Source organism: Watersipora subatra, chromosome 2, assembly GCF_963576615.1.
Source record: "Watersipora subatra chromosome 2, tzWatSuba1.1, whole genome shotgun sequence".
NCBI lineage: Eukaryota > Metazoa > Bryozoa > Gymnolaemata > Cheilostomatida > Watersiporidae > Watersipora > Watersipora subatra.
The window spans coordinates 58,313,212-58,332,251 of NC_088709.1; the positions used below are offsets into that span (position 1 = coordinate 58,313,212).

General features: G+C 35.0%; 1 protein-coding gene across 1 annotated transcript in view; it reads left to right on the plus strand.

The window, feature by feature from the left end:
* Positions 1–572: 572 nt before the first annotated feature.
* The window catches only part of LOC137387844 (calcium-activated chloride channel regulator 4-like), a 32,643-nt gene continuing 14,175 nt past the window's right edge, over positions 573–19,040 (plus strand). Inside the window, exons 1-8 of the mRNA XM_068074357.1 lie at positions 573–651; positions 1,554–1,781; positions 2,616–2,749; positions 4,444–4,588; positions 7,531–7,738; positions 9,504–9,655; positions 11,607–11,727; positions 12,761–12,855. Of these exons, the coding sequence (XP_067930458.1) occupies positions 646–651; positions 1,554–1,781; positions 2,616–2,749; positions 4,444–4,588; positions 7,531–7,738; positions 9,504–9,655; positions 11,607–11,727; positions 12,761–12,855 (1,089 nt within the window). The 5' untranslated portion in view covers positions 573–645. The remainder of the gene's footprint in view (positions 652–1,553; positions 1,782–2,615; positions 2,750–4,443; positions 4,589–7,530; positions 7,739–9,503; positions 9,656–11,606; positions 11,728–12,760; positions 12,856–19,040) is intronic.

Consider the following 19,040-nt stretch of genomic DNA (forward strand, 5'->3'; position numbering starts at 1 on the left):
AATATCTTAAAATCTTTACCGCATCAAAACTGTATCCAATCATACAAAAGCAAAATACTGAACGGCAAAAATTTATACAAACTGCCAGAACAATATGTTAAGACTTTGGTGTAAGACTGAAACATGCTAAGAATTGTTGTGCAGGTGACAGGATTCTGCAAGGATAATGAATATGGCGCAACCCACAATATTCTTTCTAGCAACTTACAGAATGCAAATTGCCAAGATAGAAGTGCTTGGAGTGTTATGTTGGAGCTGGAAGACTTTGGTAATTTTACTTGTATTATTTGTTTTTAAGCGTTTCGCAAGTTTTTTAAAAGGACTTGCTAAGTTTTCTAAATATAAATCAATCTATTTTTGTCTATATTTGCAATGAGACTATAAATTTGGTCATGCATAATTTTAGCAACAGATTACGGGCTTACAAGACATGCCGCTGTTCTACCTAAGCCAGAATTCAGAATTGTGCAGAAGGCAACACTTTCTACTTCCACCTCAACTACTACTCTTCCTCCCGCATCAATCACTGTCACCACAACCTCTTCATCTTTTACATCGACCACAACAGTTGTGCCACCTACAGATGCCTTAGTGACACCATGCGCTCAGGATATACTTTGTTTCTGTTTGGATGTGTCGACAAGTATGGATGTAAGTACACTGCAATCATGCTTTAGCTACTAGAATAACAAGCAAATCTTAAAAAATTAGTAAAAAAATCGTAGTGTGACGTGCGTTTCTTAGGCTGCATTAGCAAGTAGCTGCATTTCCTTAAAAAACCCAATGGCCACCCTAATATCCAATGCTTTTATTCTGCATGTGTCCGTAAAATTTACTCAAAACCAGTGGTAAAATATTAAAATAACTTTGTTAAAAAAGAAAAAGGTTTGTGGTTATGCCTGTTTTTAAAAACCCACTTTCAAAGCTCAAAAATAGTATTTTCTGCTGTCTTTGCTTTATCTAAAGCTTTGTGTACTGTAAATAATAATATTTTATTAGCTTCAGAGAATTTTTGTAAACTAGCGATTGGAGTTAGAGAAAATGTAAATCAGCAATGTTGATTGGTTAGTTTTCTTTATTTCTGAAGGGAATTGGTAGCCAGAGAAAATTAGACTAAAACTAATAAAGACTTATTATCTACCATACACAAAACTTTGTGAAACTAAAGAATGCCAGAAAAGCACTTTTAAGCTTCGAAAGTTGCTTGATTTTTAACATATGTTCAAATAAAAAAAATTTCATTTTTCAAAAACTTATTTTAGTATTTTAAAAGATTTTTGAACCTTGAATACTTGTTAACATGTTTAATTGAATACTTTGGTTGCATAACTGAAAAGATCAAAGGTTTTAATTACCTAGATATGAAATTTTACTGAAACTGGTAATAACATTGTTTCAGCTATAAAAATCCATAATGCTATGCTGTATGCTTGCGCAGCTGTATTTTCTCAAATCTAATTCATTTTATTCTAGATGCAAGATAGAGCAAGTCAATTTAGGCCTCTTAAGGTATGAAAAAAGAATTTTAATTTCAAGTTTTTCTATACTTGCAGACAAACGACAGAATCACTACCATGTCAGAAGCAGTTCAGTTGTATATTATGAGCTACTTGAGAGACGGAACTGCTGTAGGAATTGTCTCATTTTCTGATTTTGCCTTCCTGCACGCTGACATGACTGAAGTTACTAGCGATGAAGTGAAAGAAAGTCTCCGAGCATCTGTACCTACTCAAACTATTGGTGGGACAAACATCGCGGCTGGGATCTACGAGTGTCAACGAGTAGGTGTTTTGTTTTACATTCAGAACCTTTTGTTTTGTGGAAGCACTTTAGGCTAAGCTAAAGTAGGCAACAGTACATTTTTTCGCAGAGCCCAAAGTGCAAGCTTAGTGAGCCTGGCACCTGCTTGTATCAATCCCAAGAACAATATTCATGCATTTGGCGATTTACTTATTATTATGTGTCTTTGCACAGTTTCTTTCTTTGTATTTAAATGACTCTACAACTTGCATTAAATATGGAAGTTGCACCCAACTTGGCAAAATCATGGTTTTTCTTGACAACAATTTTTAACAAATTCTTTCAATTTGCAAGCAATTAAATTAGCCCAAATGTTTTTACAAATAAACTGCTTTTAAATGAAAGATTTTAAATTTTTGAATAATGACTAGTTCAACTCCCATAATACTTGTAAACAAAGATAAAGGTCTGGAAACTGATTTCTTTTAGACTTACCAACCTGATTAAAATATACAATTTACTGAAAATATTGAAACAAAATATTACTTTTGGGAGTTGAGAATATAGCGTTTCTCTGAATTATACTGTACTAGTCTCACTGCCTAGGGCTTCTTTAAATGATACATTAAACCACTTTCATCTGAATCTTTTTAGATGAATCAAGATGCTTTATTGTGACATAACCTTCTATTTACAGTTCATGCATAACATCATTTTGTCTATTCTTCTAAGTTGAAAAAAGCTGTCAAAATATTTTTCAAATTCTTCTTCATAAACATGTTTGAATATAAACTGAGACTGCCCATTATTTCATTCACACAATTCAAAAAAGTTAGCAAATAGTTCTCACAGGAGCATTTATATACTCATTTTAGATACTTACTCAATACACCGGAGGGGACATTAGAAATGCAAGAATCCTTTTACATAGTGATGGAGAAGGAAGAGTAGATGATTCTATTGAACAAATTATCAGTGAAGGAGTTATTCTGGACACTGTCTTGTTTGGGTCAGTGGTGACAAATACCGGTAACTTGGGTCAACGCTCTTTGGTTATCTTTTTAACGTATTTCAGAATTGAATTTTTATACATAACTCATTTATTTTTTTGTGTTGACTTGAGTACTAAAGACAACTTCTTTGCGATCTAAAACATTCAAAATTTTGCTGTAAGAGAGACAGATATATTTCTGTCTGTCTGACCAAAGCGACTGTTTGAGGCTGAAAAAAAGCTTCCAAGGCACGAGACTTAAACCTAAGACACTTAGTTTGCTAACGGAGGTTTCTACCACCTAAAGTCCTAGACCATTTGAGCACCTTTTAGCGGTTTAGAATAATTGTGCATTTAGTTATTATGCTTGACAATCTTTGGTGTTACACTGGCTGTTCTCAGTACTTGCTGGTATGGGAGCAAATGGCTGTTCTCAGTACTTGCTGGTATGGGAGCAAATGGCTGTCTCAGTACTTGCTGGTATGGGAGCAAATGGCTGTCTCAGTACTTGCTGGTATGGGAGCAAATGGCTGTCTCAGTACTTGCTGGTATGGGAGCAAATGGCTGTCTCAGTACTTGCTGGTATGGGAGCAACTGGCTGTCTCAGTACTTGCTGGTTCGGGAACCGAAATTGTGCCATTCGGTTGACAGACCAACATTGTAAAACGTGCACCATTTTACTACATTCTAGCAACTCAGATAAATTTACGTATAGTTATCACCCTTGACAATCTTCCTTAATCCACTAGACTGCACAACTACTAAACTCACTGTTCACAAGTAGATTAAACCACCAGAATAGAAAATATTTAAAATTTACTTTGAATTTAAAACTGTGTCATGCTTGGCTTTTTATAGACAAATTATTCTTCTGGTTTAAATTACCTCTTAAATCTAAAAAAGCTAAAAATAATATTAATGTGGCAATTTTTTCCATTACTCAAATTTTTGGCTTTTTTCAATCTTATCGCTGCGATTGTTTATTTCTGCCTATTCAGACTTTAGCCGTATCTACACATGAGTTTGATCAATATTAAATAATAGTGAACTTTTCTATAAACTTCAATCTTATTAGACAACTAACTTAGAATTGATGAGCGTTATGTACTATGAGAAATAGGATTTGTCTATTGCTATAGTAATTGCAAGAAAGTAGCTTTGAATAAACTGGAATATGCTTATCATGAGTTGTACATACATTGCATAATAAAGTGCTAAATATTAAATATTTGTTTTCTCAAAACTTAAAAAGTATAATATTACTGGTTTCGTGGCCTTCTTTGCCTCTTAGTACATTCTCAGCAAATTTTAAAGGTTTAGCACCTTCTGCACCGTAACCATTTTTTTTTCAGTTTGTGACTTCAAATATAACCAACTATATAACAGAGAATATTGCTGTGACTAGCGTTCTTCCTATGGTGTCTCTATAGGCACTTATTATTAGCATCCTTGCCACTCCAATGCATTGTGGGAGATTTCTTATTAGTAATCAGTATCACTATAACGAGCAGTGCAGTGGAAGCATGCCTGATTGTGAATATAATGCCCTGGGTTTGATCCTTGTGTCAGACAGTCTTTTTCTACATCGCTTAGTGTGGCTTTTAACTGAGGCTTGAACAAACATGGATCTCATTATAGTGAGAATTTCATTTCGTAAGATATGTGGTAGTTTTCTTGTATTTAACAATGTCATCAGTTTGCTATAACTTTAGACAAGGAGGATATCTGGCAGATCAAGCTGAACAGACTGGAGGACAGCAGTACTTTGCGAGTGATGAGCGAGGAGGAGTTGGTCTACTCGCATTTTATGAGTCAACTGCTTTACGAACATGTGAAGCTGAAAGTGAAGATGCTTTGGTATGTTTTATGCTGTTTAAGAATGCTAGTTGTTTATTAGCAAGTTAATAACTACAGATGAAAAGGTGGGTTTGAGTGCATAATTTTTTCTGTAAGCCTACAACATAAAGAAATGTTAAAAATCAGCTATGATGTGATGGCAGTAAGAGAATGAGAAAAAAATCTGAGTGTTCAAAATCTATAAGCATTGAATTGAATCAGTAACTGAGCAAATAGCCACAGAATTGCTCAAATGAAACCAATGCTTTTAATCACATATTTTTTCAGCATTTTGCACACCAAGATCGTCTAGCACAGTGGTTCCCAACTACCTTGGAGCCATGGACCCCCTGAGCTCTTTATCTAAAAGCCATGGACCCCTTTATAAACATCATAATATATGTTGTTTATAACAATGCATTGCAAATTGGCATACATTATAAATTAGAATAATATAAGAGTCAATAGATTTGACATGTTCCTATTTATTTACTTATATAAAGCAATGCAATACTAAATTGCTTTGACTGTTAATTTTCAGTAGTCAGTTTGTTAGTGGGATGAATTGTACTTTTATTTTTCACCAAATTCTCAATCTTTGGGGAAATGATTGACAAAGCGCATTGCATGTCGTCTTCAATTCCCTTGTTTTTTTGTTGTTTCGATTTGAGAACAACCATGGAGGAGAAAGCGGACTCACAAAAGTATGTAGACACAAATGGGAGCAGATTTCGAAGGGCGTGTTTAGCTGTCTGTGGATATGAATGAATCATGGAAGGCCAAAATTCTTCAATGGTTTTATCTTCATAAACATCTTTGGTTATTTTACGATCTGCTGGTTCCATTTTGTTGTCAAATAAATATAGTTGTCAAATATTGCCACAATTATGATAAGTCAGCTGCCGTTATCAAGCGTTCATGATATTAATAGTCGCCATCGTGAAATGACCCAAATTTGGTTTTACATACAGATTTTGAGTATGAAAACTACACTGTACAGCTTTGCCGCTGTCCCATCTTATTGGTCAGGTCAAACAATGTGACAACGATAAAAGACTGCCATTTTATATTATAGGTAGAAAAATATTAATTAAAAACAAGGGAAAAAAGGCCGTTGTTCGGGTGATTTCGGGTAAATCATATTTAAATTTAAGCATATACTATTACTCCTACCAATCTGAAAATTGGTAAAAATAAGTAAGTTGAAATGTTTTATTTTCCATGGTTCTTAGTATATCGCTGAAATTGAAGGAAAGAGAGAATTACGTGTTTGCTGGTTACAGGTTGTGTTGTTTTGTAATACTAACTAGAAATCAGGTATTATCCAGCGATTGACGCACATAGGTGATAAAAGTCTAGACCCAAAAACCTAACAAGACAACGCGACCACCCTGCGGGAATTGCATTAGCCCCAAAACCCAGGCTAGCACAATCCCAACAGACTTTGATCATTAGACCCCGCCCATATGATAGCCGCCGCCTATCCTTTTAGGGTTTACATCATTGATCCAACCACTATAAGACAGAAATAGCTGCAAATAACTAGCTAGAAAAACCAATACTTGCACCAGCCTGTGGACCCCCTCAAAACTTTCTGTGGACCCCTAAGGGTCCATGGACCAACAGTTGGGAACCACTGGTCTAGCATCAATGTGGTTATTAATATTGTTTGTAACTAAATTACTATACACATGCTATAATATTATTTAATAACTTATTAACAGCTTGAAAATACAACCTGATGACTAAGATTCATAGTATTCAATGTGGTCACATTGAACAGCTAACCAATAAAGGAATCTTAGCATCAAAGGCTGCTAAGATTATAAGATTGTTAATATTCTAAGATTGCAAAGATGTACGAGGCTGATTCTCAGGAACCAGATGGAACTTTAATAACAAATATTTTAAAGACCTGGCAGAAGGCACAAAAATATGTTTTTGACGTTTGATTAAAATTGGGCAAAAACTTGGACATGCATAGCACTTATTTAGACACACACACGTCCAAACGCACACAACACATGCAAATGATCGAATGAATATGCAAGAAAACTCAGGCTTTGTTAATATAGATGATACAAGGGTAATTAAGAGCTAATAAGGAAAGTTCTACTTATGGCATCTTTTAACACCTTTTCAAATATTTCATGTGCCTTTTGATAAGTAAGTGGCCTTCTTTTGTCACAAATAGAAACATTCCGTTAAAATTTACTGCCTCGAAATTGCGTCACTAACTTTGCTTGCTAGTACCAGTTCTTGGGCCTATGTAATGATTCTCTTGCTTACCAAGCTTTCTCGAATTGCATATTTATGCCAGAAATTGCAAATATTTACTCAAAACTTGACAAAGTACTTGAAGTTCATCAAAAATGTTTATTAAAAATAAACTGTTAAAAATGACTTAAAATGAGCGATTTTAAAACTTCAACTAAGAAAGGCGTCTTTCGTAATTTTTTACAGCGCACATCAGTAAAAGTATATCAAGCTTATGGAGAGCTTAATTTAGCTAAAGCCGGTTAAGCTTGTGCTGAATCATAACTTCATAAATATTATTTTGCAGTTTTAAGTTACTGGCAATAGTTTTTGGGATTTATCTAAAGATTTTCATGAAAAACTACAGGGGAATACCGCTTACAGAGTTGAGTTACCAAAATATTATGGTCTTCGTAAGTACTCATACAAATTCTTAAAACCAAGAAGAGCTGACAGTTATTCTACTTTCACCTCAAAAGTCTATAATCAACAATTTATATCTTACCAAGCTACATATCTGACCATAAAGTTTAAGCTGAAACCCTATCAGACATTAAAGCCAGATACAATGCCATAATACAATATTTTATTAGTTTTTGCTGAAAAAAAGTTATAGATTTTGTTAGAAATGCTACACACCTTCAAAGAAATGATTTGTGGTTAATAACTTAATCTAAACATTTTATACATCAAATTTTATTTTGTAGCTCAACAATGATCTAATCTTGATTGTTACGGGAAAATTAACATATCAAGGAAGAGTTTACTTTGATGTCACTATTGGCATGAACACCAAAATGGTCTTCCAATACGATGCTAGAGTTGAAATATCAATATCAACTAATTACCAATTAACCATATCTGAAGATGCCAACTCTCTGACAACAATTGTTACCATAGAAGGTCGACTTGTAAGTATACTATCAGTTAACCTGGTGTTATTTGAACACAAAAAATCAATAGGATTTAAGATATTTTATTTTTATAGATAAGATGCTGTAAATTGATTGCAAAAAAAATTCAGATCCACTCAGTAACAATTCATCAAAAATGTGCTTCAATTCGATATGAAAGTATAACATGTTTCGAAAAAGCCAAAACTAGCTTCAAAACAGTTTTAAAAGTCATTTTGTTTTGGACAGTGCGATCAGCAATTTTAAATAGTTCTACAGTGTTTAAGTGAACTACCAAGTAACCTAAGTTGCTTAAAGATAAACTTGTACATAGTTTCAGTTGATTTATATTTAAAAAAACATTATTCTTGCCAAAGCCGTTCACAGTGAGAGGTTGTCATGATTAATTGTTTGATTAGTTGATTAGTTGATTGGTTGTTTTGTAGGGGGGGTGTGCATGCCATTGGATATGATGCCATGAGTTTTATTTTGGTATGAGGCTTTTTTTTCTAATGATCTTAGCATGGCTTTGAACAAGCGGACTGATAGAAGCTGCTCTTATTGTAGCAAAGACTAGCTGAATGTCTAGCGTTGTTCGGGTAATAAAAGTCTTTGGACAGAAGATTTATTTTTATTTAATATACACAGCATTTACCAAACTAAATTTTAAATTTTATATTATGCGAAAATTGTTTTGTGCAGTTCACATAAATTAAGAAAAAAAGATAACGACTGTAAAATTGTTCTAGTTTGGAATAATTAGCAAGTAATGGCTATAGATAGTTTGTTTTGTTACTACGATTACGATGAAAAATTATTTGAGACTGATATACATGTAACTGTTAGAATTGAGAAAACACATTAAAAACAATGTATATTTTGAATTAATAATGACAAAACAATGATTGCATAAAAGTGAGTGTATATAAATATTACTGTCGTAACCAAAACTACCCATCATTCTATAATGATTATACTTGTACCTTTCACAATCAGTAAAAACATAAAATGAGATATTGGACTGCTTTTGTTGGATGCTTTTTTTGACCTAATGGAGAAAAAGTGTAGATGCAGTTCATACTTGGGATAATACAACAGTCCACTTAGAAAGGTTTCAAATTTAATAGTTCCTAGCAATGGTCATGAGAAAAAACCGCAAACTAGAGCTAGTTATAAAACATTTGAAAGTGAAACTTTATGTTTGAAAGTTACAAAGCAAAAAAATTGGTAAAGCTATTTGAAATAACTTTCAAATTTTTTAATAAAAATCAAAAAAAATGTTAAAGTTAATATTAATTAATAATAAAAAGTGCATTCCCATTTAGCGATAACAATATCGTAGATACATGTAATATTAATTCGGAATGATAAGAATGGCTTAGCCATATGGTTAGGCGCGCGTGTGTGAGAACTTATGGTAGCAATCTTTGTGGGTTCAAACCCAGTACAAAGTGCATTTTTCATTCTTAAAACTTCCTCGCCAGTCAGACAGATGACCAACATTTAGATTTATATATATTTAGACTTTTGGTATTTTTCTATCATCTGCGACTAGTTTCTAAAATAACACCAAATAAACGAACTGTGTTTATGTTACCTCAAGCTAGTCTTGAAAGGTTCAGATTCACTTAAATGTAAAGTGTATACAACCAATTAATCTAAAATTGTTAGAAACCAGTATGATGCCTTGGTGAACCAATCCTAAAGAGAGAAGGCAACATTATTGTCTAGTCGACATTAAGTGCAGTTATTGTCGATAGATTTATCTTTAATATCATTTTACGAAGAGTTTCTAGATTACACTATCACCAAAGAAGATCCAGACACTGAAGTATCTGTAATACTTACTGTAACATCTTCACCAGTTCCTGGAATCCAGCCTATTGTGGTTAACAATAGACTCAATTCTAAAAACATCGATTTTAGCGCAAGCTCAGAGGTAAGGAAAACTAAAGACTATGTGAGTCTTTTATTGCGAGTCTGAAGTCTTCATGAAAATGTTAGGTGTGAAATCCTTTAATTTAAAACCATCAAATCCAAAAAACTTGATACAGTTATTCAGTAAGCTAATTAAAAGCTATAACAATATAAGGACATGTTCTGCTGGCTGTATTTATATAGAACTAGCTGTCAAACCTGGCATTGTCCGGGTAATAAAAAGGTCTTTGAACAGAAAATATATTTGTATTTTACATATGACAACAGTTGCCGCTCTAACTTTCAAACTACATATCACGAGAAAAGTGTTTTGTTTAATTGAAATATATTTGGAGAGAAAATAAAAACAACTGTAAAAGTTTTCAAATGTTTCTAAACAAATTTTAGCCTTATATCATGAAGAAAATGTTTTGTGCAGGTCAAATAAATTAGAAAAAATAAAACGGCCATGTAAAGGTTTAGATGTAAATGTGAAATAATTAGCAAGTGATAGCTAAATTACTACGTGTTTGCTACGATTACAATAAAAAATGATTCCTTAATGATACAATTAATACAAACTGAGAAAAACCCTGAATATGTAGAATTAATAATAACAATTCTTGCGTAGAAGGGCAGGTGTATAAAATAGGTTACTGTTCCACCAGAAGCTATCCATCAAAACTTTGAATACAACAATACTGGTACTTATTGATACCGGTACAAATGTAGAAATGGGATATCGTACTGTCTTAGTCTGACCAAATGGAAAGATAATGTCAAGGCTCTTCCTACGGAGACAATATAATTTTCTGCGTGAGAAGAATTGGCTTTGACCCCAGATTTAGTAGTTGAACCTTACAAGAAATATTCCTTAACAGGGGCATCTTAACATATGGCCGCATTGGTAAAATAATCGGCATGCGCTATAGCCGAAATGACACACAGATCCACATACTTAAGACATATAGACTAGCTGTGCCTTTTGGCATTGCCCGTGTGTTAAAAATCAGCTTACTAGCCATGAGAAGTGATGAGAGTTACCTACCACTTGCTATTATCCTGGCACATTTGCAATGAAAACAAGTATTAAAAATCAACTTATAAACAATGAGAAGTAATGGCAGTTGTCCCCACTTGCTATTAGCTTGGCACATCACCAATGGAACATTCCAGTAAGCTACCTAGTTAATAGGCGCTAGCCACTAATGATGGTACGCCATGACATTACGTCAGCGTGGTCCAGCTACCGCTATTCTAATAATAGCTATAGCTGGAGGGACACACATACTTTGAGAAATATATATATATATATATATATATATATATATATATATATATATATATATATATATATATATAGATTGACACACAATTTTAAAACATAAAATAAGCGCAATCTTTAGCAGCTAGTTGTATGTAATAGCATTTGGTTCACTTATAGTGAGAATATTTTAAAATTGTAAACTTTTATCTATTCTGCTATTGCGACTAATGTAAAGTATTTAACTCTTGATGAGCAGTCACTAGGAATTTGATTGCATTGGTAAGGTTTTTTAATTTTTAAATTTTATCATAAACGCACATCAACTTACCTTTTTGTGAAAATATATTTAAACAAACAAGTTTACCAATATTCAAATGATTTGAAAAAAATTTTCAAGTCATTATAAAATTTTTGACTTAAATTGATTGTGTTTGCTAAATTGTGCAGGAACTAACAAACGTACTGCAATTTAAAAACAATTAAATTGAAAAGCAAATAGTTTATTAGGTGTACTATTTCTTTTTTAAGTAATGATAGATGTGATTTCTAGCAAATATTGGTTTAAGTAAATTAATCTAGAATGCAGGTACTCAGTAAACCTTTTGAGTCAAAGCTGCGTTTTGCTGGCACTAATAGCAAAACCAAAATTAATGTTGCGTAATTTTTTTTATTTTGCAAGGATTAACAGTGTTTCCCACTTTTGTAGCTTATTGGATACATGGGCGTGTTCCAAGGATATTCTTCTGTTCTCCAACTTGCTGTATTCACCGTTCTGGAAGATCCAAGTGGATCTTTGACACGCATTCAGTATTTTGATGATGGCACTGGTGAGAATGGGTTACCTGAAGTATAAATAACATTATTAGTCAATGTCCATTTTGTGTACTACATGAGGTAATTATTTAGAACATTTTTGCCCTAAGACTTATAGAAATTATGTTGAAGACAAACGTATTCATTTTAATTAAATTACTGCAATTAAAAGTAGCTGTACATCAAAAAATTAATTAAAAATTAGTTTCACCAAAAACTTATGGAAACTGTTTAGCCAGCCAAATAAATCTAAATATTTTGAAACTACCACTGTTTTGGAAACGGTTAAAATGTGCCTTTTCATCAAACTAGTGATGAAAGATTTGTTTTCCTGGTTTTTTGTAGATAGGATGCTAAGATATTAATTGTATAACACATAAAAATTTAGCTTCTCTGAGTAAAAGTTCATCAAAACATTACTTTTGTTTAACATTTTAAAAATAACATATATATTTGACATATATTGCAGTACACAAAGCAATATATTTGTAGCGGCTAGATAGTTAGTGGCTAGATAGCTAGTGGCTAGATAGTTAGTGTACAAATTAGCGGAAATATCATTAAACTAATAAAAACAATCACATTTTATATGTGCGGTCAAATAAATTTTAGGTTGAATATTGATAAAATGTTTATAAAACTGTCTGTGAAGTTGGAATTCAAACTGCTGACAAGAGATCAATGTTCCAAAATAGATAAAATAATTAGCAGTAACTGCAAACAGAAAGGTTTGACATTTATTTTAAAAAGTTGTTGTAATTATGGATGACATATTTCTGAGCCATTTGCCTTTCACTTTAGCCATTGTGTGTTAGCTAGTAATTATTATGCAATTTGTTGAGCTGGTCATTAGCTAAAAGGGGATTTAGCTCTTTCAAATCGAAAATACAAAAATTAATTTGCCGAAAATACCATTATGTGAAATTGCATCTATTATCTGAGTATGATTTTTGATACAGTTTTGGATTTTGTGAAAAAGCATTCTACCATTTTAGGCTGTTCAAGTATAGAAATAAAACATCAACAAGAATAATCATTTATTTTTAGGCAAAGATTCTGTGGCAAATGATGGAATCTACACAGGATTCTTGCCTCCTCATTTGATTGGAGGAGGGTCGAGTGGCAAGTTTTACGGTTTGTCGGTAAGAAAAAATCTAAATGTATAAAAATGTATCTTCACATATATTAAAAGAATATATATATATATACATATATAAATAAATATATTCATATATATACATATATATACATATATATATATGTATATTCATATATATATATAAGTATATATGCATCTATATGGTATCAGGTCACTCACCCCCTGGCCACTTACCCCCTGGCCATATACCCCCGGTCATTTACCCCTGGTCACATACCCCCCTAGGCTATATAACCCCCTGGTCATTTACACCCTCCAATGACCGGGGGTATATGGCCAGGGGGTAAGGGGCCAGGGGGTAAGTGGCCAGGGGGTAAGTGACCTAAAATCGTCTATATACATATATATATAAATATATGCCTCCTTTGCTTACTCTGAGCTGCACGGATGGGGCTTCAATAGCCGAAACAGCACTGCCTGTAGCATGAGTATATATACAGTACACCCTCGAGATACGATGTTAATCCATTCCAAGGCTGGCATCGTATGGCGAAAAAATCCTATGCCCGGGTATAGAAACCATTGTAATTATACAATGAACAAATAAGGTAAAAATCGTCCAAAATTTAATAAAAGTGCTGTACATATTGAAAATTAGTAACAAACTGTATGTTAACTTTAGTAACTATAGTTACCTACAGTAGCTGCATTGTATTAAGTGCACCTAGTGCTTATAATCTGCAATTCTTTAAAATTGTAATCTGTGTACCAAATGCAGATCAGACGGTAACAAGTTCTTACTTTCAAAAGGTACGCATAACGTAAACATTGAATTCACTTCAAATAAGTTTAGCTTGCCAAACTCAGCCTTAAAACCAAGTTTTAGTATGTGTTTTGAACTATTTTACTGAATTTCAACTGTTATCCCGAAATTTTATTCTTCATAAGTTTCTGTCTTCACTTTCATTATAAAATTTAGCGTGTCTGGTTGAAACCTTTTACAACCAGAATTCAATAAGAAAAACCGAGCGATGCAGTTATCGAAAGCGGCCTCTGACACACCTGACCATTTAATGGCTACCGAAAAGAAAAATGAAATTTTATTTACTACACAGGGCGTACATACCTTTGGAGTAACGCGACTTTAGCTGGTATATTGTAGCGAATAAAGTAGAAAGGAGGCAAACACGTATCAATGCTAATTATGTTGCTGTACACTTGGAAGATTAATTTAATACGTAATACATTGGAATTTTTAGCAGGCTAAAAGAAGTTGTCTATTCCTGTCCAATTTGTCTTCTGGTTTAAAAGAAAAGAATGCTTGTAGAAGGATCCAGAGAATGTGCTACAGTAGTTTTTCTCGAATGAAATGTGCACTAGAATCAATGTAACCATACGTACAAAGTTTGTACGTATTTATACCCTAGAGGAAAGGGCTTTAACAAGTTTCAGAAAGAAATGTAAATGCATCAACTATCTTGAGTAGCTAGTTATATGAGTTACATACATACGATGAATTGTATTCACATAGGAGATAACAAGCCCACCTGCAAAGACATGGTTAAACAAGAAAATAAAACAAAATCAAAAGGAAACAAATAAAACGAATAAAATTTGAAAAAGATGCCACACAAGAGATAAATAATATATATTATACATGCATTGTTTTAATGTACCAGTCCACAATTTCTGCCAATGTGGGGTTTTCTGTATCTTCTACTTCCTAGCCTTCCTACTTCCTAAATGGTTGCTCCTTTTGAATGCTGATCGCGTGCATGACCTACATGTAGCTCATTCAAATCTTCAGTCGGAAGCTCTTTCTTGTGCTTGCTTTAATGGATCTTTCGTTTTAATAATAATTGCAAATGCTGATTGGTTGCGATCATATTCCTTGACAATGTTAATAATACGGGTGTCTTCTTATTTACGACATCCAACTTTGTTGACATAGAAATCACTTTTCCTTCATTTTGTAACGCTTGTATTGGTCTCAGATTCCATAGCTAACGAATTAAATGGAGATACTTGTATTTATATACGTATACTGACTTGAAAGTTTATAGTAAAAGATATAATAACGCTACAAATGAACATTTGCTCTTGCTTGTGTATTTTACGCGAAATTTTTCACGAGGAATGCTGACATGACATAAGTCGATCATCGCGTCTCTTCTAAACGTTCTGAAAATGTTTTTGGCAAACTATATTTCGGTGTCTTTTGTATTTAGACGTGCGTTATGAGCACACCGACCGCCAAATTTTAACCCGCGCGAAACCTTTCTCAAAATCGTATGATGAAATAAAATTCGTATGGCGAGGTGAAGATATCACAATGTTTGACTTCGTAAGGTGAAAAATCGTATATCAGGGTAATCATATCTCGAGGGTGCACTGTAGATATATATATATATATACATCTAACTTGGCATTCAGCTTGCATATATATATATATATATATATATATGCATATATATATATACGCATATATATGCATATATATATATAAATATACATATATATACGCATATATATACACATATATATATATAAATTGTTTCCTCATCCCAGTTAACCCGTATGGGTTGTAATTTTTGCTCTAACTCGGGTCTCCTACCAGAGACCTGGTAGTTTGAGCATTTGCCTCAAGATTTTAGCTGTTTCCAATAGCACACTTTTCGGCAACTCACCTGAGTTGATTGCTGTCGGTATTTGGGCAAGCCACATTTTATGCGCCGGTGTTATTGCGCCCAGTGCCCCAATGACTACTGGTATTACAGTTGGTCTTACACCCCGGCATTTTTCAATCTCTTCTCCAAGGGGGAGATATTTTTCTACTTTTTCTTTGCTGGCTATATTGTAGTCATTGCGTACTGCTATATCTATTATAGTAGCCCTCTTGCTCTCCTTGTCCACAACCACTATATCTGGTTGGTTTGCTAGGACATGCTTGTCAGTCCGGATGTGGAAGTCCCAGAGAATCTTAGCACAGTCATTGTCAATGACCTTACCAAGAGCTTCCCACTAGTGTTGTGGTTTATTAAAGCCATACTCATCACAGACTTTTATACACAACACCTGTGACATGATTATGCCGCTCAGTGTATGCGCTTCCTAGTAGCTGCTTGCATCCACTGATGATGTGTTGGATAGTCTCAGGTGCATCTTTGCACACTCTGCATCTAGGATTGTCTCTAGTGTAATAAATTTTGTTTGGAGTTGCCTTGTTGGGAGCACTTGCTCCTGGGCTGCCATGATTAGCAACTCTGTATTGGCCATTAGGTTTTATTTGTTCAGCCACATATACATGTATGTCTGGTGAAGATCGCCAACCTTAGATATTTGTCGGTGGTAGGCATCATGAAGAGGTTTCATGTGCCAGTCTGTTTCCTCATCATCACTGCAAAGCTCCATCGTCAGAGCAGCCGATTGAAATTCAGCTAGCAACGTATCTGAAGTAGTCATGGAGGCTGCATAGGCTTTGATGCGTTGTTCTTCTTCCTTCACTGTCTGCTGTACACTTTTGAGTCACCTACCGCCATCTTTCCTATCGAGATACAATTTAGTAGTATCAGATTTTGGGTGGAGTGCTCCATGCATGGTCAGCAGTTTACTAGTTGCTATATTTGTTTCCTTGATGGCTTCTTCAGTCCACTTTGTTATTCCTGCTAGATATCTTATTACTGGCAGTGCGTAGGTTTTTATTGCCATGACTTGGTTCTTGGCATTGAGCTGGCTCCTTAGGACCTGCCAAAAGGCGTTTCTTGTATTCAGTAATGACTTTGTGACGTACCTCGGCTTTGTGGTTGATGTTGCTTTCCACAATCCCCAAGTACTTGTACCCTTCTTCTATATCTTTGATGGTACCATTTGGCATTCTTAGGCCATCTGTGAGCATAGAATGGTCTTTCTTAAGAATTAGCCTTCCACATTTCTCAATACTGAAGGTCATTCTGATGTCCTTGCTGTATACCTAAGTAAGGTGTATTAGCGAATCAATGTCCCTTTTTTTGTTAGCATACAGCTTGATGTCATCCGTGTAGAAGTGGTTTATCTCGGCGCCACTCTTAAACTGGTATCTATATTGAGTCTCCTCCAGCATACTGCTTAGAGGGTTTAGGCTTATGCAGAAGAGCAGCGGTGATAAGGAGTCACCTTGATAGATGCCTCGCTGAATTTTTACACTCGCCAGCTTTTTGCCACTAGCCTCCAGTTCCGTCTTCCATTTGGTCATTGACATATTGATGAATGCCACAAGAGCAGGGTGATCATTGTACATACTGAGGCACTCAAGTATCCAATAATGGGGAATTGAGTCATAGGCCTTTTTGTAGTCGATCCAAGCCATGGCAATATTGGTATGCTTTCTCCTGCTGTCTTGACAGACTGTCCGATCCACCAGTAACTGATGTTTGGCTCCTCGGGTGTTGCGTCCAATTCCTTCCTGAGCACTGGTTATATAGCGACTCATGTGCTCTTCTAGTTTTTCTGCAACTATTCCTGAGAGTGGTTTCCAGGTGGTGGGCAAGCACTTTATTAGTCGATAGTTTTTGGGAATCGGCCTTGCTTTGGATCTTTTATCAGAAGTACAGTTCGTCCTTTGATCAGCCATTCAGGATGGTCGCCTTCTTCTATTAGGCACTCTATCTGCTTAGCCATTTTAGCTAGTGTGAAGTGATGTCAATTTCTTCAGCCAGAAGGCTTGAATCATGTCATGGCCAGGTGCTGCCCAGTTCTTTATACGCTGAACTCTTCACTTGATGTCCACTTCGCTGATCGTGAGTCCTTGCTGAGCCACAATGTGTTGGTGGCTCTCTTTAAGCCTCTTCAGCCAATTTGCAGTGGTGTTATGAGTAGTCTCTTTCTCCCAGATGTCCTTCCAGAACTTTGAGGTGCTAGATCGGGGAGGATCTGACATTGGCTTCTGCAGTTCACCTTTGAATTGGGAATACACTTTAGATGGATTATTGATAAACAGTTTGTTCATTCTCTTGTTATCCCGCTCTTTGGTGTACCGCTTCAGTCGTGCTGAGAGTGCTACTAGCTGCTGTTTTGCAGATTGATTTTGCAGAGCTTCTATTGTGGCTTCCCTTTTTGGACGCTCCAAACTGTGGTTAGATCTATCACTGAGTTTACTAACTTTCTTGCGCAAGTCTTTGATCTTATTTTGTAGCCTCTGCAACAAAGAAGGCAGAGTACCCTTGAAGTGGTACCCTGCTTCAATAATCATTAGCAGCTGGCATCTTGTTGATGATATTTTTTGCAAGCTCCTTCCCCCTTGGGTCAAGGTCAAAGTGCATTTTTATTTCAACTCATGAGTCAACACAAGATCATTTATGTGCGACTGTGTTGGTGTGCACTCCTCGTTGGTCGAGGTTACTTGGGTGAATTGTTTTCTAATTTCATCTACCTCAAACTCTGATATGAGGTGCCGCTTGATTATGTTATTCCTCTGAGCTCCAGGTTGCTTAGCAGTTAGTGGCAATTCAGGGCGCATGTTTATCAACAGTTGACGCATCCTTCCCATATAGCCCCACTTTTGTGGTTCACTCATAAAGTAGCACTGCATGAGGTCTGTGTTATCAGCCCGAGTCCATTTCATCCATTTTGAACCATTTTTTATGTAGGTCCACACTACAGGCAGCGTGGACTTTGTTTGATCGGGCGACGTTCGAGCCGGCATGGCTTTGGTTATTGCACTCATCATAGAGGTTGTAAAAGTTAAACAAGCAAGGGTCTTGTCTAAGGACCACCAGACGGGTGCAGTGGTTGGGGTTTGAACCTAGAACCTAATTATCACTGTCCCGATACCTTACCAACTGCGCTATCTGTCCTGTATATGTATATATATGTATATATATATATGTATGTATATATATATAGATATATATATACATATATATATATGTAAATCTAACACCACCATTACCTATGTTCACAAATATTCAAACCGCCCACCTAACATCATTAAAAATATACCACTGGCAATCAACAAAAGACTCTCAGAAATTTCATCAGATGGAAATGCCTTTAGCAAAGCTGCCCCTATTTATCAGGAAACCTTAGAAAAAAGCGGATACCAACACAAGCTAGAATTCTCTTCACCTAAAGCTTCACCACTAAAGGCAAGACATAGACAAAGAAAAAGAAACATAATCTGGTATAACCCCCTTACAGCAACACCGTACACACCAACATCGGGAAAACTTTCTTTAAATTAATCGATGAAGA